At 58.6% G+C, this 25,489-nt stretch overlaps 1 protein-coding gene across 10 annotated transcripts; it reads left to right on the top strand.

Moving 5' to 3' along the window:
* Positions 1-525: 525 nt before the first annotated feature.
* On the top strand, positions 526-19,567 carry Kbtbd11 (kelch repeat and BTB domain containing 11). 10 transcript variants are annotated; one of them, XM_047548245.1, is made up of 4 exons: positions 526-1,075; positions 8,012-8,244; positions 9,757-9,901; positions 15,092-19,567. In XM_047548245.1, exon 4 carries the CDS (start codon positions 15,783-15,785, stop codon positions 17,754-17,756), a length of 1,974 nt encoding a protein of 657 aa, XP_047404201.1. In that variant the 5' UTR covers positions 526-1,075; positions 8,012-8,244; positions 9,757-9,901; positions 15,092-15,782; the 3' UTR covers positions 17,757-19,567. The 10 variants fall into 10 exon arrangements, with proteins under 10 accessions (XP_047404201.1, XP_047404200.1, XP_047404203.1 ...); XM_047548248.1 differs by lacking the exon at positions 526-1,075 and adding an exon at positions 1,157-1,180; XM_047548244.1 differs by lacking the exon at positions 8,012-8,244.
* Positions 19,568-25,489: the final 5,922 nt, after the last annotated feature.

Genomic DNA, 25,489 nt, shown 5'->3' on the forward strand with positions numbered 1-25,489 from the left:
GAAGAGTGGGCGCAAAGTTAAATGTATTCCCCATCAGAAGGTAAAGAGAGAAGCACTGAAAGACTCCAGGAGATTCAAGTATTTTTGGAGTACATTGAAAAAAACTAATAACGGGGCACAATGGGGTTTCTTTCAGCCCAAAGGAGGACTGTTGCTGCTATGGTTACCTGACAGGGTATTTTAACCCCAGCACTTTGCAGGTTTTTGCCTCACTTAATCAGCTCCTGAGGCAAGGTGGTGCTTTGTGTGGCAACGGAATGAAAAGTTTTAAGGTCATTCTCCGAGTGAGCTCTGGTGCTGGAACCTTCTCGAGCAGAGGCTGCCGAAGCCGCGAGCAGCAGGAACCAGGGAAAACCAAGGCTCCCGCTTCTGTGCTCATGGGAACGCAATCATTGCTCCTCTGCACAAACCATCAAAAACAGCCTTCCTCCGGCCCCTCTGGGAACTGGGCCTGCCTCGGCCTGGAGGCCAGGGCGCTGTCGGCGCGGAGCAGGGACGGGGGACCTGGGCGGCCACGCCTGTGGGGCGAGGAGTCGCGATGCCCCCGCGGCCGGCCTTCCGAACTCTCAGCGGTCTGGGATCCACAGGGCTGCAGGCAGCGGGCTGCTGCGCCCGACCGCGTCCGCGACGCGGGCTGCCCGCCGTTAACACGCACGCACTCGGCCCGCTGCCTCGCGGAGACGAGAGGACGGAGGGGCCTGCCCGCGGCTCCCGCGGCGCGGTGGGCGGCCCCGCTCCGCGTTGCTGGAGCGGCCCGGGTCCCGCGCGGCCGAGGGCGGCGCTCGCCCGAGCCCGGGCCGTCGGGATGCCGGGCGTGGGAAGGGTTAACCCGAGGCCCCGGCGCAGCGCGCAGCTCCCGCGCCTCCGCGGACCCCGGCCCGAGGCGCACGCGCGCCCGCCGCCCCCGCCCCGGTGCCGGGCCCTGTCCTCGGAGCGCCCGGCGCCGCGGCGCACGCGGGCGGCCAGCCTGGCGGAGCCCAGGAGCCTGGCTCCAGGCGGCGGGCAGGACTCGCGGACCGCGGCGCTCGCACAGGTGCGCCAGGGCTCTCCACCCGCCGCCGCGGCGCTCGCACAGGTGCGCGGAAGAGGCCTCTGCGCATGCGCGCTCGGACCTCCGGTGGGGCCGCGCGTCCGGGGCTCGGGTGGGCCCCGGGGTGGAGGGAGAGCGCCGAGCGGCGAGGTAGGGCCGCCCAGGAGGCGAGGACGGCGGAGAGCCCGGGAGGGCGCTGGGGCGCAGACCCGGAGGGCTGGCGGGGTCCGGGCGGGGGCGGCCGGGGCTTCGGCGCGGGGCGCGTGGGCGGGTTCCCGCCGTCCGGGAGGCGCGGTGGCCGCGGTGCCTGCCGGAGACAATGCGCTGACCACGGCGGAGAGGCCTGGGCCGCCCTGCGCCCGCCTCCCCGGAGCTGCGCCGAGCGGCCCCGGGTGTGGGGCCCGGCCCAGCCGCGAACGCGCCGCGACCCACTGCCCGAAGCGTGCGGGCGGGAGTGCATCCTGGTTCGGCCCGAGTGCAGCCCACGCCCGCCGCGGGTCTTCGCGGAGCCGCCGCGGGTCTTCGCGGAGCCTCCGCAGGACTCCCGGGCCAGCCCGGGGGACGGTAGTGGCCTGTGCGGTACGTGCCTGGCTGCACGGTGGGGCGGGTTTGGAGGAGGAAACCGGCTGCATTTCAGTGAGCACTGCGTGCAGCCCTCCCGCCCTTCGCGGCCCGTGGGAGCTGCGTGGACGGGAGTTTGCGTTTTGGGTGCAGCCCTGCACCCCCTGTGGTACAGGGAGACCCCCTCCTGCCGGGGTGACTGCGCCGGTAACATTAGCAGGGTTTTAAAACATCCCACCACTGCTTAGATTCCTACCAAACCGTATTCTCTACACCCCCCTCACATCTATTCAAAGAAATAGAAAACAGCACAATAGCCTTTATTGCTACTCAGCCCGGCGCATTATGAAATTTTGAAGTTCCTGCGCTTCCCTCCAGCGCTGAGTGAAGAGTTCGCCCTATTCCCTGCGGTTCTCAGCACCCGCTCCGCTCCGTTGTTTCCCACAAATAGCGGCCACTTTTCTCTAGTTAGGAACCCAGCGGATGTCAACGGAGCCCCTCAGCCTCTTCTCCTGAGCTCATGGTTCCTATTATTAGGATAATCCTCCCCACGCCCTGCTGTCACAGAAGGAAGCCCTCCTCAGCTGCAGGACAGCCCAGGGCTCCAGGTGTTAGGGACTTGGCATTCCAGCGCTCCCTTCTGGGTGTAACTTTGCAAGTCTTCATGTTTGTACATAGACGTGTGTGATCATATCATCAGGAAGCACAGAAGGAGAATAATTGAAATATTTTGCGCTCAGTATTTCCGTCACTTGGGCTTAGCAGGAGAGAAAACAGTTAAATGTTATGGATGGTGTGTCACTGGATCAAACGCCTTCCCAGGCAGCCTGCCTTGTGTGCTGTCATCTGGTGTTTCTGGTGTCCAGGTCCTGACATGCCCCCTGGGCCCTTTTCCCTGGAAGGCTCTGGAAGTGAGCTTTGGGGATTGTCACATCAACTCTGCTCACTTCCTCAGACGGTGCAGGTTCTGATGGGATCTCCACAGGTTGCAGTGGAAGTCGCAGCACCAGCAATGGCAAGGTAGAAGGTTTGTGTCTCTACAAATGCTTTCCAGGTCTTTCCTGCAATTCAGGAGCCAGGAGGCTCTCCAGTTTTAAGTGCCTCCATCTGGGATCATATTTCAGTTGTCCCTAAATACCAAGAGCATAAACTGCTCCTTAATAATAGCTTGCTACAGATCTGGAATTGCTTAGGCAGCTGTCATGCCTCTGAGCCTCCTTGCATCTAGAGCTCTGATCAGGACGTCTGCTGCAGAGTGGACTTCGGAGCTGCCCTGGGAGCAGCCAGCTACCTAACAAACCAGCAGGGCATGTCAGCCCTTCCCTGGAGTTCAGGCATTACCGTCTCCATGATGACCTCGATTTTGTCTTTTCTCTTGAAACTATGGTGATTATGTTGAAATTATAGTGTTGGTATCCAGCATATAGTAGCAAAAATATTTAACAATGAACATTTTTTTAAAAAAATTAGAAGCCCCAGGAGTGCACCTTTTCCTAACAACCCTTCTCGTGCTGGATATGAGGATTAAACAGTGCCTTGTGAAGTGAAGCCAGGGCATCCCTGCATGCCCTGTGCACATCGTGTCGCAAAGATCAGGCATCTGTTTCCTGCCTTCGTGCCCGTTGATGCCTGCTGTGGATCTGACAGTCCTCCGCCCAAGCCTCTGCAGCTTGCTCTTAATACAGCAAAGGGCGGTGAACATGCAGCCATGAGCTCATGTGTAATAACAGATCAGCACCCTGAAGGAGAGGGACACAGCCCGTGAACCTGTGTGACAGGGCCATGAGTTGAGATCTCAGGATGAAGCAGTGTGGCAACGGAGGGGTGTGGGGCATGTGCAGGAACATCACGGGCGAAGACCCTGCGTGGGGAGTGGCATGTTAGAGAGGGCCTCCTCCATGATGACTCATGGTCGCCAAGGACTGTCCTGAGAGAGCAGTTAGTGGGAGTGGGGGCCATCTTTTCCAGGAAGCCTTGGAAGTCGCACTGTCTCACTCTTCAATGCTTAGAAGAATCGGGTCCTTGCATCCAGTAGGGAGAGCACACCCAGTGGGGTGCATCCTCAGAGCTGTCTTGAAGAGTATAATCTGCCATGGTCTGTCCCCCACTGCTAAATCCACGTCCCTCCTGTGAGACAGGTCGAGATCCCCAGATCTCGTTCTGCTGTGGCCTCAGACTCGGGCTGCACATCTGGGTCCTCATGTCTGGCTGGTTTCTCACTGCGTGAATACCTGTGCGTGAGAGAGGCGAGCTGTCGGCCCCCAGGGCTGCCAGCAAAGCTCAGTGGCAGGCTGGCCTACGTGCAAGAGCCCTGGGATGCCGTGCGGGGCAGCGAGGGTCACTGCTGCCTACGCTTGCACTGGTCAGGGTTCCCTAAGAAACAGCCAGGAGGGTGTGTGTGCGCATGTAGATTCACTGATTGACTCATGAAACCGGAGGTGCCGGCCAGCAGGTGGGAGACCCTGCTGCTGTGGCTTGACTATGGTGTGTTCTCACCTAAACTCAGGGTGCACCTCAGTCCCCAGTGAAGCAATGCTGGGTGGTGTGGCCTTAAAGCCACTCAGGACGGATTCCTCCCCTAACAGTCGGGTTGCTGGGAATCTGCCCCTTGCCTCTGCCTCTCCTGCATGCGCCCCTTCCCTCACCTCCCACCACAGGTGGAAGCAGCTTGAGACCCCACAGAAGCCCAGCAGGTGTCAGTACTACATCCTTGGACTTCTAGCCTCCTGAACTGAGCCAAGGGAACCTCTTTCCTTTATAACTTACCCCATCTTGGGTGTTGGGTCATAGCAACAGAAAACTAATAACCAGGGAAGAGCTGGCCACCTTGGTCAAGGCCTTCAATTGACTGGATGAGGCCCACATGTGAGGGAGGCCATCTGTTTTACTCAAAGTCTGCTGGTTTAACTGCTAATCTTATCCGGAAGAAATAAGAAAAAAAGTCCACATGATATGTGGACTGGTGTTTGACCAAATATCTGGGTCCTGTGGCCAGCCTGAGTGGACAGAGGAAACTGCCTGTCTCACCTTCTGTTCAGGGGAGAGGGGAACGGATGGGGCCCCTGGTCCTTGCAGCCCTGGGCACAGCTGGTGCTGCAGGCGGCAGGGGAGGGGCTCGTCCTGGTCTCTGGGAGACCCTCTTTGCTCTCCCTGACCGCCAGGCGCCCTTTCTCTCCCAGGAGATGCCTGTCTGTAGCCGAGTGGTTTCCTTGGCTGCGTCCTGCCCAGCACCTTGTGAGCCCAGTGGCCTGTTTAAGCTGGCAGTGCGACAGCACCAGGGTTTCTGTGGGCCTGCTGGGATTCTGGAGCTGGGCACAGTGGCACCCACGCTGGCTGGCTGTCTCTGCTGGACGCACTCCGAGTCCCCCGTGGGAAAGTCCTTGAGACCGGAAGCCTGTGCACTGGAGAGGAGAGCAGAGCCCAGGGCCCTCTTTCTGACAGTTCCTGAGGCCACCTCAGTCATTTATGGTGTCACAGCAAAGGACCTCGCTGTCCTGTTGGATCCGAGTTCTGCCTGAAGCCGGCTCCTAGCTTGACAGATGTGGAGAGGCCGGGAAGAGAGTCTCATTTTCAAACCCAGCGAGGCCTGGTTCCCTGAACTCTGAGTTTCTGTGGCTTCATGGGCAACGCAAAGCAGAAACCAGCAGTACAGACAGCAAAGACAGAGAGCCAGGAATCAGAGTGGACTGCTGGAGAGCCACCTGGCCACAGAGGATGGCGGGGGACAGGAAGAAAGGAGCAAAGATCACACAAATAATGAGAAGACTATGAAAAATGGCAGGACTAGGTCCTTACCTGTGAACACACAGAGAGTAAGTGGATTCCATTCTCCAGTCAAAAGGCGGGAAAGCCAGGTGTGGTGACTGACTCCTGTAGACTTGGGGGGCTGAGGCAGGAGGATTGCATCCAAAAGGGCTGGGGATGTAGCTCAGTGGTGAAATACCCCTGGGCTCGACACTCCGTGGAGCGGGACATGGAATGGCCTAGTAGATCTAAAACAAGACCCACTATATGGGCTGCTTCGGGAGCTCATCTCACCTTTGAGGACACAGCCTGCGGTGAAGGGACAGGAAGGACGCTCCACGCAGAGGAGCCACCAGGAGGCCGTAACATCAACAAAGCAGGCTGGAGAGCCACCGCCGCAGGTCGCCTGCGTGGAGGGAAGCAGAGGGTTGCTGGGCAGGGCCCCGGAGGTGGGGCTGGACTGCGGGCCCTGCGCGGCTCGTGCCCAGGCGCAGCCACCTGGAGGCCACTCCCTGCTGGGGTTGGTCTCCTGTGCCGCCATTCAAAGCTGAGTCACACGGGACCTACCTTCTTGAGGCTTGGCTGCTCCTCGCTGCGATCTTGTCGCCCTCTGCTGCAGTGTGAGTTTGCAGTTCCCGTCTCTGGTGAGGCCTCGTGCTCTCAGAACGTCCTCAGGTCTGTGGAAGCCCCTCTACAGGAACACCTACCAAGGGCCCTTCCGAGACCCCCAAGGAGTAGCTGGCCAGGGGGGCAGAGCACCAGGAATGCTCTCCCTGTGGAGGAGGTCCTAAGGCTGGAGGCCCTGCCCGCTGCCCTGGGCCTGGGCCCTCAGGAGCTGGTCAGGACAGGAGACCAAGCTGTGCCGGACTCCATGCGGTCACAGGTGCCTCTCCTGGTCTTACTGCTTCCAGCCGTCCATGCACAGGGAGTTTCCTGGTGGAATTCCAGCTCTGGAGAGACGTCTGTGGGAGATGCTATCCATGACACATCCCTCTGGGCCTTGCAGATCACACCAGAGGCTGCAGCCTCACCCTCTGCTGGTTTGGCCTTGATCTATTTGCCAAAGCCCTCCTTACTCAGCCCCCGCCCCAAGCCTGGAGCTGGGTGCCTTTCTTGTCTCTCCGTACACTCTTCAGTCTCTCTTCTCTGCCAGGTGCACCTTTCCCAACATCTAAACAGCAAGCGCAGCTCCAGCTTAGACCAAGTGGAATCACAGACTTGCAGCTGTTCAACACCCTTGGTTTTATAGAGAGACACGTAAGCTCAACCCAGCCGCTGAGCGGGGTCCAACTAGAACACCACAGGTCCTGGTCAGTGCCTCTTCTACTAAGTTTATGGCCGCTGGGTACAAATTGAGAACAGGGTGGGATGCTCTCTCCAGACTCTCTAATCTCTTTAGTTAGGGTTGACAGGCCCTCATTCACTGGACCTATACTGCCAAAAGCTGTTAGCACAAGTGTCAAAAAGACTGGTACCTGCTGTCCAGGTGTGGGAATTCCAGGCAGCCGTCACTTGGCCACTGATGTGTTGACTCACTTTGAGAAACCCAAGGACGCAGGAGTCTTCGACCCTGCCCACTCCTTCAGAACCCCCCACTGAATCCTGCCTCCTATTTCTGCCTATGTTTTTCACTTCCTTAAAAGACATACAGTATTTTCTAATTTAAAAATATATGTAGATGGCATTATATGGTAACTTTCTTCAAATTGAAACCTTCACAAATCCAAATTTGTGTTTTCAAGATGGACTCAGGTTGACACAGGCAGATCCGGTTTATTTGTTTGAGCGTGTAGGCATTTTAGCGGTGATGTAGAACCCAGCTGAACGTGGCTTAGTCCGTTCTCTGTCTGTACAAAAGGACTCAGAGGAATCTCTCCGAAACCTGGCTGAGCCACTGCATCCCTGCCCTACTGTCCTAGATTTATGTCGAGCCGCGGCTGCTTCCCGTGTTGAGCTGACAGGGTCCTGCGGCCCTGCGGCTCCGGCCAGCCCCAGCCCCACCAGCAGACTCGGTGTGGACCCCACCCCAGTTCTTTGCACGCTGTCTGCCTTGCTCTTCCTCCAGGCTTCAGCGTGTCCCACATCCCAGGGGAGTCTCACTGTCCCTGAGCAGGAGCCAGCTCTTCCTGTGGCCATCTCTCGGGCCTTGCTTGTGTCCCACCATGACCCTCACCGTGGTTTGAGACCCATTAGAACTCTGCCGAGCTCCTCAGCACTGCGCAGCGCCCAGCCCTGTCTGCACACGGCAGTGCTCACTCATGGTGGGGATCTGAGTGGATGGTGGGACCAGCTCCAGGATTCCTCACGCAGGTTACTCCAGGGTCCTGATGGGGCAGCCCAGGTGGCAGTGCACCTGCAACACAATTACCTCAAGCTGCCCAGACGTGGCTCAGACCTGGATCTCAGCTGGAAACCTAAGGACAGATCTGCAACGTATGCACCTTCCTCCAGGGCGGCGTGATCCTGGGGAGGGTCTTAGTATTCACACTGCATGCCCAGCTGGATGGATGATTCTGGAATCTGGGTCCCCAGGAACGGCAAGTGCTTCCAATTTCAGAATACTCTCGGTTTGCTTCCTGAGCACACTTGCAGCAACCCAGAGCATGATTTGCATTCATCTGATGTGGAGACTCCTGAATGAACATGGAGATTTACTCTGGTCCGTTTTTCTCTCAGTCCTTCAGCCTGACTCGAGGAGTTCAGCATGCTGTGAGCAAAAACAGGCGGCAGAGTGGTTCCCTGAAGTCCTGCTGTGGGTGGAGTCCAGACCCTGCTCTTCCTTACCCGCCAGGGTGGCTCCCACGGGTGTGTCCCACCACCGAAAAGGCACGTCTGGACAGGAAGCCCAGCACTCTGTGTTCGAACTCTGCAACTTCAAGCCTCCCTGAGATGGAACAGTAGATAGCCAGGTCTGTTCACTCTGCATGACCTGGTGCCCAACCAGATGGGTGTAAATGTAATGTCTCTGGGGGTGCTTCAGACTCCTCCAAGTGGTTCATGCCCTAGACCACCATCTCCCAGTGACCCCAGGATCAGAGCTCACATCCCCAAAGCTGAGACCAAGCTGCTTTTTTTTGGGGGGGGGTGCCAAGGATTGAACTCATGGGCACTTGACCACTCAGCCACATCCCCAGCCCTATTTTGTAGTTTATTTAGAGACAGGGTCTCACCAAGTCACTTAGCACCTCACTTTTGCTGAGGCTGGCTTTGAACTCACAATCCTCTTGCCTGCCTCGGCCTCCTGAGCCACTGGGATCATAGGTGTGCGCCACCGTACACAGTGAGACCAAGCTTCCCGACTTCCTGCCAGCAGGAGGGAGCCCTCAGGCTCATCTGGACCCGCTCACTGGTGCCACAGCAGTGCCAGCAATCTCAGACTGAGGCCACCCGCCGAACTTGCCAGAGGAGGAGCAAGGGGCCGGGATAAGCCGGGTTCCTGTCTTGCTAGTCTTGCTTGGCCTTTCAGGGACGGGACCTTCACAGTGATCACTGGGCCTTTTCTCATCTGTTGAACTTGCGGTGATTCTTCCTCCTGTGCTGCGTGTGCTGTGGCGCTGCGGCGGCTGGTGTGGTGCCCCTGGCAGGTGCCTGTCACTTGGGGACTTGTGGTTCTTGGTAGAAGTGCTTCTCTGTGCTTGTGAGGGCTCACGGGGCAGGAGCCACCCTTACGGGGCTCCTTATCAGCACCCTGTTCAGTCCTGAGCACTGGGTGAGGTAGGATTTCAAGCTCAGAATCGCTTCGGCTCCAGGGACGGGAGTCCGCTCATGCTTGCTTCAGCCAGCAGTGGCGCCATCGGCTCGATCGACCCAGAAGCCAGCCGGGTGCAGCTGCCTTTGGCAGGCTTTTTGCTCCATGTCGAGTGCCTTTTCTTCTACTGAAGAAAATCCTGAGAATCCCGCTTGAGACCCACTGAGCAGGGCCTTCTCCCGCCTCAGCCTGAAGTCGGCTTCCCAGGACCTGCCCTGAGGCCCGTGTCGCCCTCACGGGACTGGCCTGGAGAGCATGTCCACCCCGTGGCTGCAGACAGGCTCTGGTGACTGGCGGGGCTGCTTGGTGGGAATGCTCACGAGGATGGTGCTTTTCCCCAGGGAGTGGGACTGGGAGCTTCCATTTCTGTTTCAGAGTCAAGGTGACCACTGGCCTGGCAGTTGCCTCAGGTCTCAGCTGTAAGCAACAAGGACCGTTGGACCTAGGTGTGATGCCAAGGGGACACTGGGCACGCAGACAGACTCCTGGGTCCTGCCACTGTTGGCTTGTTGCATCCCTGTCACGCCCTGAGGAGGCGGACTTCACAGACGGGGACACGGGACAGGGCGCTTTGGGTTTAGCAGCGTCTACTTCACAGCCCTCTGTTCTCAGAGGTGCTCTGAGTAGCTCATTTTTCCAGAGTGCTGAGTTCTTGGTCTGTTCTCCACACCAGGTGAGCCCTCAGCTCGCACTGAAGGAGAACCTGGGGAAGTCCCCACCCTGGCACCTGCAGGGAAGTGACACCTGCCCTGGAGACAGAAGGGACAGCACAGTTGAAATGGAGTGTCAGCTATCCTGTCGTCAGTGTGTCCCCATAGGTACGCACAGGTCGGGTGAGACGGAAGGTAGGACTGACCGAGGGGAGGGGAGCACGCCAAGGGGGGACACGCCTTGGCAGTCAGAGACGCGAGCGGTGAGGGTTCCCAGGTTGGCGAGGGGGTGTGTTCCGGGAACAGGACTCGAGACTCTCACCGGCTCATGCTAGAGAACAGGAGCAAGAGAAAGAGCCCCTGAGGGGGCTGATCCTTCCTGCCAGGCTGCTCGTCCTCCGTATATTCTAACTCTTCCTTCCCCACATTTTTTATCCGTGCATGGAGGTGCACGTTGATGGGTCTGCCGTTACGTGTTCAGACGTGCACACAGCTTGGCAGCGTCACGGGCCAGCGTCACTCCCTGCTCATTTCATAGACAGTCTGTGCCTGAAGGTGTACATCTTGTGAACCTGAAACCAGTGTGCATTTGCCTTAGAAAGCGAGGCAACAGCACAGGCCTAACGCGGAGCCTGCCTCCAACCTGGCGTCCAGACTCCGCCCTTGAACTGCTCTTGGGGAGACGTATTTCACAGATGCTGTCTCCATGCACGCAGAGCCTTCGTGGTCCAAGAACCCTCCTCGTGCTTCATCTGGATGCCTTCTGGGTGGCTTTTGTCTCTTCACCCCCTCCTCTGCCTTGCTGAGCCCGCTCTGCTCGGGGTGGAGCAGTATGGCAGCCTTCCTTGTGTGAGTTTCACTTTCTCATGGACAAGATGACGCACGCATCCTCAGCAGTGAGACACGTCAGCACTGGCAGGCTGCGGCGCCTGTCATGGGCGGGCAGCAGGCTGGCAAGCAGCGTGTGGAGCGTGGGCTCCGAGAACCAGCCGTCTCCTGGCAGAGACACCAGGCAGAAGGCTCTCACGTGAACACCAACACCCCACGCACGGCCTGCCCCTGCCTGGTCCCCACCCTGCGCTCCAGCAGGTGGGACTCGGCTGGGCGAGAGGGAGCAGGGCCCCAACCCCACCTGCCAGCCTGAGGAGTGGGGGCTTTCAGAGCAGGGTCCACGCAGAAGCGTTGCTTCCGGGAGCTCTCAGTGAGGCCCTCCTCCCAGCCAGGTCCCACAGGCTGGCCCAGGTCACCCCGGCAACCCCACGGAGGCGTGCTGCAGGGCTCGGCACGGCTGCGGCAGGTGGGAGGACTGGGACGGAATACACGCAACTTGGGAGACGAGTGCTGGGACAGGCCAACGTCAGTTGCTTTTTTATTAGTTCCCATGCGTGGTCAGGGTGTGTCACACAAAAACAGGCTACAGGATGCCATTCGCTCTGCTGGAAGAGACCCAGCCACTGCCGCCTAACGTGAGGGGGAGGCCACTTCTGTGCTGCTGCTGTTCCTCTGCCGCACAGAGACCTGCTGTGGCGGCGTCTCACTGCTGGGCTGCTGGACGTCCTGCCGACCCTCAGAGCAGTGGGCCCGGTCCACGTGCTCAGAACCAGCATGCTGCCCTGCCTGCCGAGCACACGCAGGTGCTGCACAGGGAACACAGGCCTTGCGGGGTGTGCTCCCCCGGCAGCTCTGGAATGTGCAGGCCCTCCCGCAGTGTCCTGTGCTTTGGTGGACCCAGCAGGTGCACGCGGGTGGGAGTCAGGACTCCCGAGGGTCCCCGTCAGCACGCGCAGGCAGGCCCCTCCCGCCGTGGTCACGTGGGCCACTCTGCCCCCACTTTGTGTGGGCCTGAGGCAGCCATGACCTTGCAGAACAATAACTGCATGAACAGCTGCAAGCAAATCCGTACGTCTGTCCTCGGAGGTCCCGAGCTGCTGGCCAGGCTCTGGGACTAGGTTTTCCTGTATTTTCCTTATTTCTTGTAGTTTCTTTCCTAATTAGTCTTTCAGTTTACTGGCTCTTGACTGTGTACACTCTGGTGTTGGGAAGGCATGAAGCAGGCACAGTGGGCACAGCCAGGTGGATCTCCCAGGAGCCTGGGGGTGGCAGAGGTGGGCACCAGGTGGAGATGCTGGGAAGCCATGGCTTAGGAGGAGCCCGTGCCGCAGAAGTTCACTAAGCTTCCTACATCCATTAGCAAGCAAAATTAAGTTCCCTGTGACTGACTGAAGGGAGGATTCTTCATAGCAACTGGCATTATAATGAAAGATGACATTTAATTCTGAATAAGCTAACATCCAAATTAAACGTGCACATTGGGAAGTCGCACACAATCTTGTATTTTTAATTCCTATGAATAGTGAAGACACTTCAAAACATCTGTGTTCAGGCATTTATAAGGTCCAGAAGAAAGTCACATTCTCCAGGGGAGAATGCTGTGTGAATTATATCTAGTTAAAACTTGCCACCTTGTATGATTTCCTAGCTGCAATGCAGGAGGAAACCGTGCTCCTCACCCCCAGCCCTGGAAGCCCCCTCCAGCCAAAGCCCATGTGAGTGTCAGGTCCCCAGGGCTGTGACAGCCCAGGAGTGGTGCTCAGGAGCTTTGCCCACTCAGAGCTCCTTCCAGTATCCTGGCCTGGCGAGCAGTTCCACCCTCCTTGGAAACAAGCCTCCCAGAGGGACTGATTCCAGAGCCAGCCACAGTGGGGGTGCTGGCCCCAGCCTTCAGTCCAGAGAGGTTTGCAGCTGAGGGTCTTGGCAGGGTTGCTGACGTCTTAGGAGGACTTTTTTTTTTTTTAACATCTCTTTATTCTGTAGGTTTGAAATCTTACATTGCCTCTTTTTTAAAAAATTTTTTTAGTTGTTAATGGACCTTTACTTATTTACATGTGGTGCTGAGAATTGAACCCAGTGCCTCAACATGCCAGGCAAGTGCTCTACCTCTGAGCCACGACGCAGCCCTTACACTGCCTCTCAAGGCTGGCATGGCTTCCAGTTAATAAGAGGCGCAGTGGATCTCACGTGCAAAACGGAACTGCAGGACTGAAGCCTGCGTATTCCTGAAGCAGCCTCGCAGGAAGCACAGTGTTGAGGTCAGAGTCAGGAAGCTTAGGCCGCTGTTCCCTGGGAGAAGCCCTGGGGAATGGCTACCTTCTCCCGGGGCTGGTCAGTGCGCAATGGGTTGACCCCACCACTTCAAGGTAAAACCCCAGCAGTGGGTCACCCTGAGAAAAGGAAAAGGACTAAAGTTTCTCTCACTGCCCTCTGCCTCCTGCATCCCTTCATGCGGAGCAGGGTGCCCCGTGCTGCTGGCTCTCTGCAAAGTTTGGGTGCCCCTCATGCCAGGGACGCGGTTTTCAGAACTGCAGCTTCGGCCCTGGTGCAGGGGCAGCAGAGGCCAGCATCTCAGCACTCAGGATGGTCAGCAGGAGCCTCAAGGTGTCTGACATGGTGTGTCCAGAACCAACTTCATGGACGGCTGGCTGTGCCATGCCCACGGGGTGCTGAGGCCTCCTGCGTGGGTCACAGTGAGACTGCCCACCTTGCCAGGGCCCATGCACACTGCCATCCCCAGGATGGTGGGGAAGTTCAGTGGGCTGAAACCACTGCTGAGTGCACCTCAGGAGGCCATTTAGTAAGGCTGTGTGGGCAGGAAACACAAGCAGCTGTGCCCGCTCAGCGGCCCTGCTCTCCAGATTCCTGAGCGCTGCCCTTTCTGGGTGAGCAGGAGTAAGAGCCACTTCCATCCCAAGAAAAAAATGACATTTGTTTTCTAAAGTCTGTGGTCCTCTGTATTTTAGAGCGGTGTTAAAAGAGCTAACGAGTCAGATGCTGATGTTCCTATACACTTCTGAGTTGGACATGCAATCATGCCCTCATTTTGACCTGGGTCACCGTGGATGATTCAGCTGGAGGCCCCCTGGAGCCCTTGGGGGCTGTACTTGCTCCTGATCTTCACGGTCTGCAGCTTGACCTCATGCTCAGTGCTGTGGCCCGTGATCTCTTCCACCCCCTGGACAGTGGCTGGGAGGCTCTGCTGGGGTGGGTCATGGCTCAGTCAACACAGTGGCCTGTCCACTCAGCGTCCTCTGTGCCCCACACCCCAGGACCAGGGCTTCAGATTCCTCCTGGACTTTCCTAACATTGCATTTCCCAGGAATTCCACAACAGTGTGTGCACTAGGCCAGCAGGATGCTGTTATGAAAGCTGTCCAGCAGAGGGAGGAGGGGAACGTCGTGAATTCCCAGCTGAAGAGACTTTCATTTCTGAGCACTGGGAGAAGGCCTTCACATGCCAGTAGCAGGAGGAGCAGGCCTGCAGATGTGTGTGCACCTCCCGAGGGTACGCAGGGACGGGCAGTGGCGTTCTGTGTGATATGCAAAACATCAGGACCTGGGGAGGGAAGGCGACCACCACCCTGCTCAAGAGGTAAACAAGCATTCTAATAATAAAGCAATGACAGACCTGCCATGTATCCTTCCCTGTCCACGTCCTTTAGGAAGCTACAGTCCCTTGCCTCTCCCTGAGGTCCAGTCGCCTCCCAGCAGGTGGGAGAGACTCCCTGAGGCTCTTGCCAATGTAGGAAAGTTGCTTTGTGGCACCCTCTGGTTCTCAGGGGCAGGCAGGCCTCCCCTGCTGCAGACTCTGGGTGTTGCTCTGGCTTCCATTAGGCTGTGTGTCATGTCTTCTCTGAGGTTTTCCAGAGATGTGATTGCAGGAGTGGCCAGTTCAAGCAGGTGCAGGCACTGCAGCCCCTGGGGCCTCACTGAGACCGATTTCAGAGAAGTCTCCTAACTCCTTTCAAGAGGATCTGTTGTAACTGAGTTTGAAATAGATGACTGAAAGGGAGTGAGAGGGGCCGGGCTGTGGCTCAGCAGTGAGCACCTGCCTGGCATGTGTGAGGCACTGGGTTCGATTCTCGGCACTGCATAAAAATAAAGGTCCATCAACAACTGAAAAAATATTTAAAAGAATCAAAGAGAACTGTCACACATAAATAAAACAACAGTCCAGCTGTGCTGTCCAGTAAAAGGACTTCTTGACCCTGTACACATTCTGTCAGGCTGAAAACGTGGGATTGTTCATAAGGGACTGCTTTTGACCTATGGGACCAACAATTAAATCCAGACCATGTTTGGTAATGCCTATTGTTTATGCTAATTTCTCCAAGATGATGCTCTTTCTTTATTCCTAAATAATTCTGCATATCCCACTCACCAAACTCCAGCAATGAGAAATCACATGCCCTGGACCAGAACTGAACCTATAATCTGAACCGGGGGAAGGACTCTGGTAGCACCGCGATAGAATTAAGTTCACTGCACAATGCAAATTCAAATCTCCTTTTTCTCCTGTCAACAGGAACAAGAGGATGAATGATCTGGAAACACCTGATGACAGAGGAGGGAAGCTGGAGAGGAAGGCTGCTGCTGATAAACGAGCAAGGTCTCTCGTGTGTACAGTAACCCTTTCCTGACACCCACCTGGCCGGTGCGGATGCAGGACCCCCAGATCCACACCCCCAGCTGACCTCTGGGTTTTAACTACAAATGGGAGTCAAAAGGAGGATCCGGTCTGTGCCTACAATGGAACTGAAAGCAAGGTCCTCGAGGCCAGGGCCCGCCCTTGGGGCAGCAGCGATGTGATGTAAAGTGCCCATGTGGGTACACTGGGCGTCAGACACACCTGACAGCCCAGTCCCTCAGAGAAAGCCAAATTGGCCAGCGCTGCGGCCTCAGGTCTGTCCCGGGTGTGAACTGAAGCATCACCGCGTCGCCATGCTGCTGACACATCCCCCTCCACCTTAACAAATCCCGGGCCAGCATTGAAGACCCAGCGTTCAAAAGTCCAGTGAGAGCTGGGCACGCCCTCCTCGCAGGAGAGGGCGAGGGAAGGGCAAGAGGGGAGCCGGAGCGGTGCGCACAAGGGGAAAACTGGACACAGTCCTGCTGCCAGAAGAGCAGCGTGTGAAGCTAGACCCCTGAACAACGCCTGGCCGCGACCAGGCGTGTGCGGCCGCTGAGCCTGTGGCGGCGGCAGGACACAGCACGCCATGGAGAACTCCGTGGCCCCCTGCGTCCTCTACCCAGGGGACCGCAGCGTTAGCGGGACCGAGCCCAGGGCTCAGGGAGAGGGCAGCCTGACGCCGCCGGCCGCGGGGGAGGGCGCTGAGTCCCCGGCACAGACACCCTGCAGTCTCCGCGCGTCCCTGTGCTTCAGCTCGGGGGACGACTCTCCGCCGCAGTCCCTCGCCGCCGCCGCCGCCGCCGCGGAGGGCGCGGCGGCCTCCCCGCCCTCGCGCCGCAGCGGCCAGCGTGTGGTGGAGACGCAGTGGGAGGTCAGCAGCGCGAGCGCCGCGTCGCCGGACGAACTCCTGTCCCCGGAAGAGCCCGTGTCCCCGGAAGAGCCCGCGTCCTCCGAAGAGCGCGCGCGCCCGGAGGAGTCCGCGTCCCTCCAGGAGCGCGCGCGCCCTGGGGAGTCTGTGTCCCTGACGGAGTCCCTGGAAGAGCTCGGGGAGCCGGTGCCTGTGCCCCCTGGGGTCGGGACCGCGCACGGGGAGCCCGACCTGGTCATCGAGGTGTCCGGCAGGCGGCTGCGGGCGCACAAGGCGGTGCTGGCGGCGCGCAGCGACTACTTCCGTGCGCGTGCCTCGCGGGACGTGCTGCGGGTGCAGGGCGTGAGCTTCTCGGCGCTGCGGCTGCTGCTGGCCGACGCGTACAGCGGGCGCATGGCGGGCGTGCGGCCCGACAACGTGGCCGAAGTGGTGGCTGGCGCGCGCCGCCTGCAGCTGCCTGGCGCCGCGCAGCGCGCCACCGACGCCGTGGGGTCGCAGCTGAACTTGGCCAACTGCTACGAAGTCCTGAGCGCGGCCAAGCGGCAGCGGCTGTCGGAGCTGCGCGACGCCGTCTACCGCTTCATGAGCGACCACTACCTGGAGGTGCTGCGCGAGCCCGCGGTGTTTGGGCGCCTATCTGGCGCCGAGCGCGACTTGCTGCTGCGCCGCCGACTGCGCTCAGGCCGCGCCCGCCTGCTGGCCGCAGCTCTGGGGCCGGCCGGGGAGCGCGCGGGCAGCCGCCCGCAGAGCCCGTCGGGGGACGCGGACGCGCGCGGCGACGCGGTCGTCTACTGCTACCACGAGGCTGCGGGCGAGTGGCGCGAGCTGACGCGGCTGCCCGAGGGCGCGCCGGCGCGCGGCTGCGGCCTGTGCGTGCTCTACAACTACCTCTTCGTGGCTGGCGGCGTGGCGCCCGCGGGCCCTGACGGCCGCGCGCGTCCGTCCGACCAGGTCTTCTGCTACAACCCGGCCACCAACTGCTGGAGCGCCGTTCGGCCGCTGCGTCAGGCGCGCTCGCAGCTGCAGCTACTGGCGCTGGACGGCCACCTGTACGCCGTGGGCGGCGAGTGCCTGCTCAGCGTGGAGCGCTATGACCCGCGCGCCGACCGCTGGGCCGCGGTGGCCCCGCTGCCCCGGGGTGCCTTCGCCGTGGCCCACGAGGCCACCACCTGCAACGGCGAGATCTACGTGTCGGGGGGCTCGCTCTTCTACCGCCTGCTCAAGTACGACCCGCGACGCGACGAGTGGCAGGAATGCCCGTGCAGCAGCAGCCGTGAGCGCTCGGCGGACATGGTGGCTCTGAACGGTTTCATCTACCGCTTCGACCTATGCGGGGGCCGCGGCGACGCACAGGCGGCGGCCGGCCCGGGTGGCGGGGTCCGCGTCTTCCGCTACCACTGCCTAGCCAAACAGTGGAGCCAGTGCGCGGCGCACCTGCGGCCTCCGGGCGCCCCAGCCGGCCTGCAGCCCTTCCGCTGCGCCGCCCTGGATGGCACAATCTACTGCGTGAGCCGAGCGGGCACCTGGCGTTTCGTGCCCTCTCAGGACGGTGAGCCCGGTGGCGACGCGGGCGCTGGTGGCAGCTTCGAGCCAGAGCCGCTCGGAGCCCCCCTGGACATCCGGGGCACACTCTTTCCGTTTGTGCTCAACCTGCCTGAGAAGTCGGACCGCGGGGAGCAGGGCGCGGCCTAGGGCAGGCCCAGGTCACCTGGGCATCTCCCTTGGGCAGCTGTGGGACCAAAGGGGCGGCCCAGTGGGCTGCTGTCCCCGGCGGGAAGGGGGCACAGGAGAGGAGGGAGAGAGCAGTAGGGTGGGCTGCTGCACGCTGCATCATGTATGCGCCTTAGAGTGGAAGCTTCGTGGGCCCTGGTGCGCTTTTGCAACACCTTTCTCTGCGCCACTTCTGTTCTGGATTGCTTTTTGCTTTATTTTGCTTAGTGGGTGGATGGCATAAGATGTAGGATGTGTGCAAATTGCCTTACAGATGAGACACAGGATACTTAGGGGAGAAGTGGGGTCAACAGATGGATCATCAGGTGCAGTGTCCGCCCTGGGGGTGCAGGAGGGTGAACAGGCAGGTACAGCGCTTCCAGCTCCTGAGCAGAGAGGAGGCAATTGGAGGTGCATGAGCAGAGTTCCTTCCTCGCCAGTGATTAGAAGGCCAGGCCCCAGAGTGTGTCCTAAGTAGGCCAGGCCCAGCTCTGAGTGCAGCTGCAGAGGGAAGTCACCCTTTTGTTTTGGTTTTGGCCTGAGGTTTAAAACTATAGCTGATAAGTAGAGCTTGTTGTGATCTAGTTAAAAAGTCCATGCCACCATGTGCTTGAGCTTTGGTGGGCTCAGCTCCAGAAAGAGTGACTTCACCTTTGATGACCAACTTGATTTCTAGGCCCTGGAGCACTGGAAGTGTCCCTCTGCCAAGCCATGGACACAGCTAGGTCCTGCACACCAGAGCAGGGCCAGCTCACTGGACGGGCCCGAAGTCCTTGGTGGCATGGTGACAATTCATTGTGGCTCAACTTTTTGGCCTTTGCTGATGAAATGTCACCTGGTGGCACATGGAGTCAGGAAAGTCCACTGACAAGGGTGCTTGTCTGCTAAAGGACCTGTGACTGCCCTCTCTGCTCATTCACCACCATGTTCTAGAAGGAGCTCAGAGGGGACATTTCTACAAAGGAGGATTAGAGTCATTTTTGACAGTTCTAAAAACAAGTGCTACAGGCACATTTTAAACCCACTACTTACGTTTTAAATGTGTATCCTGTAATTCTGATGAGGGAGATTAATTTTTACAAACATTATTCTAAGAAAGCATGGCAAAGTGACATGTTATAAGGAATAATAACAAAGGAAAATACCCTGTATTTTTAATGTAGTTTAGCAAGTAAGTGACATTTATCTTGTTGAGAATTCCAAAATACTGGAATAGGATGGACGTGAGACTCACTACTTTGAGAAAGTGCAAAGATCAAAACCAAATGAGTTGATTTTCCCCTCATTCCTTAGGTCAATTTATGTTTCAGATATGCACAGACAGGACTTGCTGTCCATTAGTAGGACAGAACATGAACAGGCACACTGGTCTGGATTGCAGATCCAGTTCATTTCACTGTGCTGGGACAAGTGCACGTGGGAAGTTTCTGGAACTACCCAGATGAAACCATGCATACCTCGACATGATTTGTATATTGACCAGTGGTGGATAGGGGGACGTAGGCGGTGCTTTTTAGAGTCTGTGGTTGTGAAAGTCGTGGTGAAGCGTGTTTAGAAATGGTCATTGTGAATCTCATCCGTGACCCAGGGGAGCGGGATTCACAGTTGCAGTTGGGGTACGTTCAGGTGGCATGCATGCTTGCTTCTGATTGTGCATGAACCAAGAAGATATCTTGGCAACTTGGCCAACCATTTTGGGAAAGAAAAACAGACTTCCTGTTCCTGATTTTATTGGCCTTTTATAGGAGTATACTGGAGAAATGGTAGTAGAATAAATACTTAACTGCAAAAAGGAACAGATAGTGTTCTTTTAAAGAAATGTACTTTTTGTATGTTGGTACATTTTCTCTAGATTTTTACTACTAATGAAGGTTCTTATACGAAATGGGTCCAGGCTAATATTTTCAACCCTTAAATATCAGGTTCACAAGACTCTACCATTGTGATTCTGCTCAACAAGCCATTCCTGGGATGTCTCCTGTTGAACTGGACCCAAGAGAGGGCAGGAGCGCAGGGGTCGGGCGTGGGCGTCACCGGGTGCCCAGGGGGGTGAGCTGCCGTCTTTGGGCTTGGTGGAGGAGCACCTGTGGCAGCTAGTGGCAGATGCCAGGACCAGGCGCTGTGGTGCCAGGACCGAAGTGGAGGCTGACGGCCTCAGGAATAGTTCGGGGATCCCAGCCGACCCACTCTGAAAGTGTGACGCACTACATATCCTGTTTCTGTGTTGGACTCTTACCTGAGGACAAATGCAGGAGGCCCTGACACCTGGAGGGCACCAGGTGGCTCTGCTTCTGGGGCGCCCAGCCCTGGGTGTGCAGCAAGGGTTGCACCTGTCAAAGAAACAAAGCCACACCCTCTGAGGGCATCGCGGGACCTGCCCTCTGCGCCTGAGGCCCCAAGGCAGGGCCTGTCGCGTTCCACACGGCTGAGGAAGATGGTTGGCGAGCAGGGCTCCTGGTCATGGGTGTGGAGAGAGGCTGATACCTTCGTGACACCCTGACCTCCTAGCATCAGCCCTCACACACTGACCTCTCGCGTGCTGCTCTCAGGAAGGTGTGCACCTGGAGGCTCCGGCCTCTGGTTGGCTGGCCAGCGCCGACGGTACTGTCAGGCAGGTGCATGTGGAGCCAGGGCCTGTGTTTTCCTTCTGCTTTGATCCTGTGGACGGAAGCCCCACCTCTGGCTCTTGACACTTCCTGGGTCTGATCATGGTGATTTGATTTTTGAGGCTGTGGCGACACTCGTTTCTTTTAAGAGAATGCTGTGGAAATTGAGTTGCTCCTGAGTTAAGACTGACCTGTATTGGTTTTGCTGCAAATACTTAGGCAAGAAATGAACCATCTGCTCCACTGCATTTAATTCTGGTGGCTTCCGTGATTCTGGTAGCAGCTGTGTGACCTCTAGGTCTCCTGGGAAACTTCCTCTCGATGTTGCAGTTGACGTCTGCAGTCCTGGGCTCTTTGCTGAGTCGAGACAGCCAGTGCACCGTCGCTTGTCACGTCTTGGCAGGGTGCGTGTAGGCCAGGGTGTGCGTTTGTGCGTAGCTCAGATGCCTCCCTGGCATACAGAGCTTGCTGCCCCCTTCTTCAGTATTACTGTTCACTGAGGAGGCAGTGACAGCAGGGGCAGCTACAGATGTCCCCATGTGTCAGAGTCCCTTCCAGCAGTCACACCATTATGCTTTCTCCATGTCCACAAAGACAACAGGACTGGGTGGTGTAGAGCCCCTGCACGGAGCCGGGTGGCAGGTGCCCTGTGTGGCTCTGCATTGATTCCGACTGAATGAACACCCGTGGTTCTAATGTGAGTTGGAGTCCCCAGTGCTCGGCGGAGTCCAAGTAGCCCTCACTAGCCAGTCCTGCCACTTTCTAGTGCCCTGCTACCCCTGTTTAAGGCAGAGGCCAGGCCAGCGGCTACTGTGTGTATGTTTGTCAGCCTGAGGCACCAGACGTAAGCCCTGTACGCATGTCGTTCTGTGCAGAGATGAAATAAACGGAGGTGGCACCAGGGTCTGGCGTCCATCTGTGCTTGCTTCCCGCCCTCAGCAGCAGAGCGCCGGCCAGGCATCCCGTCTGTGAACCAAGCCGTCCGCTCAGCACCCTGAGTCAGGGTCCCTCACAGTGCCTCACGGTGCCCTGCCCCTCTGCCTCCCCTCCTGTTCCTTCCAGAGAGGCCCACTGATCGGAGGACCTGCCCACGGCTTGCTGTGTGGTGGGGTCCGCTGGCCACCGGGGGAGCCAGCTGAGGCTTGGGAGGGAGAAGTTTGTCACATGCAAAGGTCTCAGCAAGGGGTCACTTCATCCAGGCAGGTCAAGGGGAGACACACTAGGTGGTCAGGACAGGAGGGAGGGCAGAGCCAGGCCGGAGCCCTTACTGGGGTTTCTGTGGGAAACAGGGCAGAGCAATCAGCACAGGATGACTGATTTCACTGGGGTGAGCCCTGGGTGGTCTCGGGTCTGGTCCCTGGCTCTGGGGCTCTTACGGCATGGGCACCTCTGTATCAGAGTCAGAGGAGGAGGCGCAGTAAAGGTGAGGGATGTGCCCTGGTGGACCCTGGGAACTGGCTGATCTCCAAGGGGGCCGCCTCTCCCCAGCAGCAAGCTCTCCTCAGACCTGGAGGGACCGGAAGTGCACAGGCTGCCCACCCTGCCCTCCAGGAGCACCAGCTCACCCACTGGAATTCCAAAGGCCTGGGTCTGCAGCCCAGTCTCCCTGCCCTGTCCATCTGACTTCAGAACGAACGGGGAGCAGGCTCAGGGGACAGCAGAGGACGCCAGCTGCCCGTTCCGCCCCAGCAGAGGCACAGCACTGGCCTCTGCAGACGGGCTGTGAGGCCCGGCAGTGGCGCCAGCGTCCTGGTCGCCAGCCCTCTCTGGGCTGGCGCAGCTCGCGGTACGTCCTAAGGGCCGGTGCATGTGTGGGGGGGTGGTCCCCCATCTTTTCCCAGGGAGAGGGAGCAAGGGCGAGCACAGCGAGGCCGCAGCTGTGACAAGCACCCTGCCCTTTGGAACAGTGCAGCGAGTGGCCCTTCAGAAGACACGCCTGTCCTCGGGAGCAGCAGCTCCTCCTGTGTGTGACAGGAGGTGACCTCTGTGGCCCACAGCCCTTTGAACTTTCAGGTCACTGCACACTTGGTGCTTAATCCAGAGCTGGAGGGTGGGCCAGAACGTCGTATCTGGGGTCCCCACAGGTACTAGGCCCAGAGGCCTTGACTCCAGCCCCAGCCACCCACAGATCCCCCCAGAAGGGAGGCACAGCACAGCAGCCCGCCAGGGACTGCGTGTGGACCCCAGGCCGGCCGTGATCAGGAGGAGAGGGGTGCGTGACCACGTGGAGCACAGCCCATGTCCGGGGTGGGGACGTGTCACTGCTGCGCGCGCTGGGGCTGGCCAGTCACTGCTGTGAGGTGAGTGTGCTGAGGGGTCTGTGCTCCCCCCAGAGCTGGGCCAAGCTGTCACCACCAAGCCCCCCTCCACGTCGGGCTCCCCTCCTTGGCCCCCAGACCTGTGTCCACCCTGCCACATGTCCTGTGAATGGGAAGGGAACACTTGCAGGCCTGGACATCGCTGCTCGGTGTGCACTGGACAGGAGTGTGGACCCCAGGTTATGGCTCATTGGGGAGGGGTCTTTTCAAACAATTTCCCCTCATGTCTTTCCGTCTTCACAGGGGACGGGAATGTTGCCAAGGGGTGGAGGTGCGCTCAGCCACTCCAAGCTGCTTTCTCTCTCTCCTGCACTTTGTTCTGCAAAAATATGATTCAGTTTGAACTTCCCTGAGCCTCTGTTCTCCTTGCCAAGTTTTAGGATTTTGGAACTCAAGCAGAGTGGTTTTCTTTGCTGTAGAAACTAGATGTAATGCCAAAAATCATACTGGCTTTTCAGATTGAGGTGATGGGTCGTCTAAAGGAGTCTGGTAATGGAGATCCAGGAGTACAACTCAGTAAGCCGAATAGTCTTGCTCAGTGAGGAGGACTTTGAACTTCTTCAGACAAAGGAAATCAAACCTATTCGTGCAAAGAAGAGTTACCCCTGCTGGCGTGCCTGTGTGTAGTGCTGACCAAGCACCAAGGGGCCTGTGGGCACTGAGGCTGCGCCAACTGCAACTGTGGCCAATACCTTAGAGTCATCCCACCTCAAAGGCACCTCCACACAGTGCAGGGGCAGAGACCCAGCCGGCCACGCTGGAGAGACTTGGTCTCCAGTTCCCAGGGAGGGCACAGGCCCCGGGCCCTCGGAGTGAGAGACACGGTCCTGGCTGCTTGCATCCAGGCCCGGGTCCCCTGCTGTGTGGGCTGTGCAGAGGACCGGGCTCCCCTGAAGCAGCTCTGCAAGGCCGGTACTTATGAGGCACAGCGCTCGAGATGAAAGCAGGGGAGAGCACAGCACCCAGACAAGTAGGGGTGCCAGCTACCCCCAGTTCTGCATGGCACTGGACGCAGCAGGCTGAAGTCGCTTCGCTCTGGCGAGCTGAGGTCAAGCTGGCGAGTCTCTGGCTGGCGTTGTGGAGAGCCGACGGCCACGCCCATCCCAGCACTGCAGTTCACGGTGGCACGCCGCAAGTCCAGACCGCACGCCCCATCCCTTCCTTCTGGGCTGCACCCACACGGTCAAGGCAGCGTCGGCTGACAACTCCCGCGGCTCTGCCTGCCATCGTCGACCTCTCCAGTCCATCGCCGGGGTCACGGTCACTGCATTGAGCATCGTGAAAGGCCCTGTGACTCCCAGGTGGGACACCTGCCCTTACGTGGCTTCTGGTGAGTAGCAGAGCCCAGGACAGCACACAGGTCCTGCACGAGAGCGGACAGGCGGGAGAGGCGTGGGTGGCCTGGGCATGCTGCAGGTGGCCTCAAGAGGAGCCCTCGAGGAGAGGGAGGCCAGGGAGGGGCCCTGCAGCAGGTGGACTCAGGACCTGGAGTGCTGCATCCTGCCCGGCTGGGGAGGCTGTGAGGGTAGAACTGCAGAAGGTGCACGGTCAGGCCTGCTCGCTCGCTGTGCCCAGGGCCAGGCAGGGGCTTCGGACTCCGTGCCCGGGGGCCAGGCAGGGGCTTCGGACTCCGTGCCCGGGGGCCAGGCAGGGGCTTCAGAACAGCAGGTTGCAGATGGCAGCAGAACCCAGTGGGGGTGCAGACCCCCACCTACCCCGCTGGCCCAGCCCCAGCAGCACCCTGCAGGGCCCTGTGTTTGTCATTGCCCCTCACCCAGCGCCCACGGCCAAGTGGGGCCACGTGGTGCTGGATGGGCCACGGTTTGGGCACATGTCCGCTGCAGCACCAAGAGCAGCCTCTCTGCCCTAAAGCCCGCTGTGCCCTGCCTGCCCTCCTCCTGTCCCTGCTGACCACTGGGCTCCCACTGTGCCTGTAGTTCCACCTTTTCCAGAAGGTTCTCTGGTTGGAATCACAGGCCCCTGCCTGCTTGGAGTGGCTCCCCTCCCTTGGTGTGCGTCTCATCCCTCCGTGTCCTCCTGGCTGGATGGAGCTCCCCTCGGAGGGCCACGTAACGTCCTGTGGTCTAGACGTGCATGATCTGTCCGTCTGTGCTCCTGCCGAGGCGTCCTGCTTGCTCCTGAGCCTGGTGGTTATTGAGGAAGCTGCTGTGATCCTCCTGGGCAGGATTTTCTGTGGACACGAGTTTTTACTCAGGTACTAGTTTTAGACCAAAGTAACAGTTTACTTAGGACAAATGCACTCGTCTCCACTAGACTCCCCATGACTTCTTCCACAACACGCAGGTGTGCGTCGGTCCACGTGGTCACACCACAGTCTCTGGAGAGCAGATTTACCCCCAGGCTCCTTGTGCTTGCTTGGCCCGTGGTGACCAGCGTGGCTGTCCTGAGTCCCCGTGGAACTGTGTGCATCTGCTCCTCATCGTGACCAGAGCTTGTGAGGCTCCTTTGTGGGCACATCAGAAGTTCAAAAGGTCACCATTTAAGGCAGACATAGTGGCTTAAGGGTGTGGGGACAATTGTGTGACTGTGAGAGACGGGTGACTCTCGTGAAGTTCTCCGAGAGCAGAATTTCCCAGTCAGAATTCTGACCAGTCCTGTGACAGGGATTCATGTCCGCCTGGGATCTTACCAGATCTTGGAGCCCAGGACCCCTCCTTCTCCCCTCGGTTCAACTTCTCAGGGTCTGGTGAGGGGCAACGAGGGCAGGGCTGTGGTGTCCAACCTAAGGTCCCTGCAAGGGTACGCCTGTGCCCCAGCTGTGGTGTGGATG

The sequence above is a fragment of the Sciurus carolinensis genome, chromosome 4, assembly GCF_902686445.1.
Source record: "Sciurus carolinensis chromosome 4, mSciCar1.2, whole genome shotgun sequence".
In the NCBI taxonomy this organism is placed as follows: Eukaryota; Metazoa; Chordata; class Mammalia; order Rodentia; family Sciuridae; genus Sciurus; species Sciurus carolinensis.

What these genes read in the sequence shown, in the direction of transcription:
- Kbtbd11 (XM_047548247.1), top strand. Translation starts at nt 15,783, where the DNA reads ATGGAGAACTCCGTGGCCCCCTGCGTCCTCTACCCAGGGGACCGCAGC.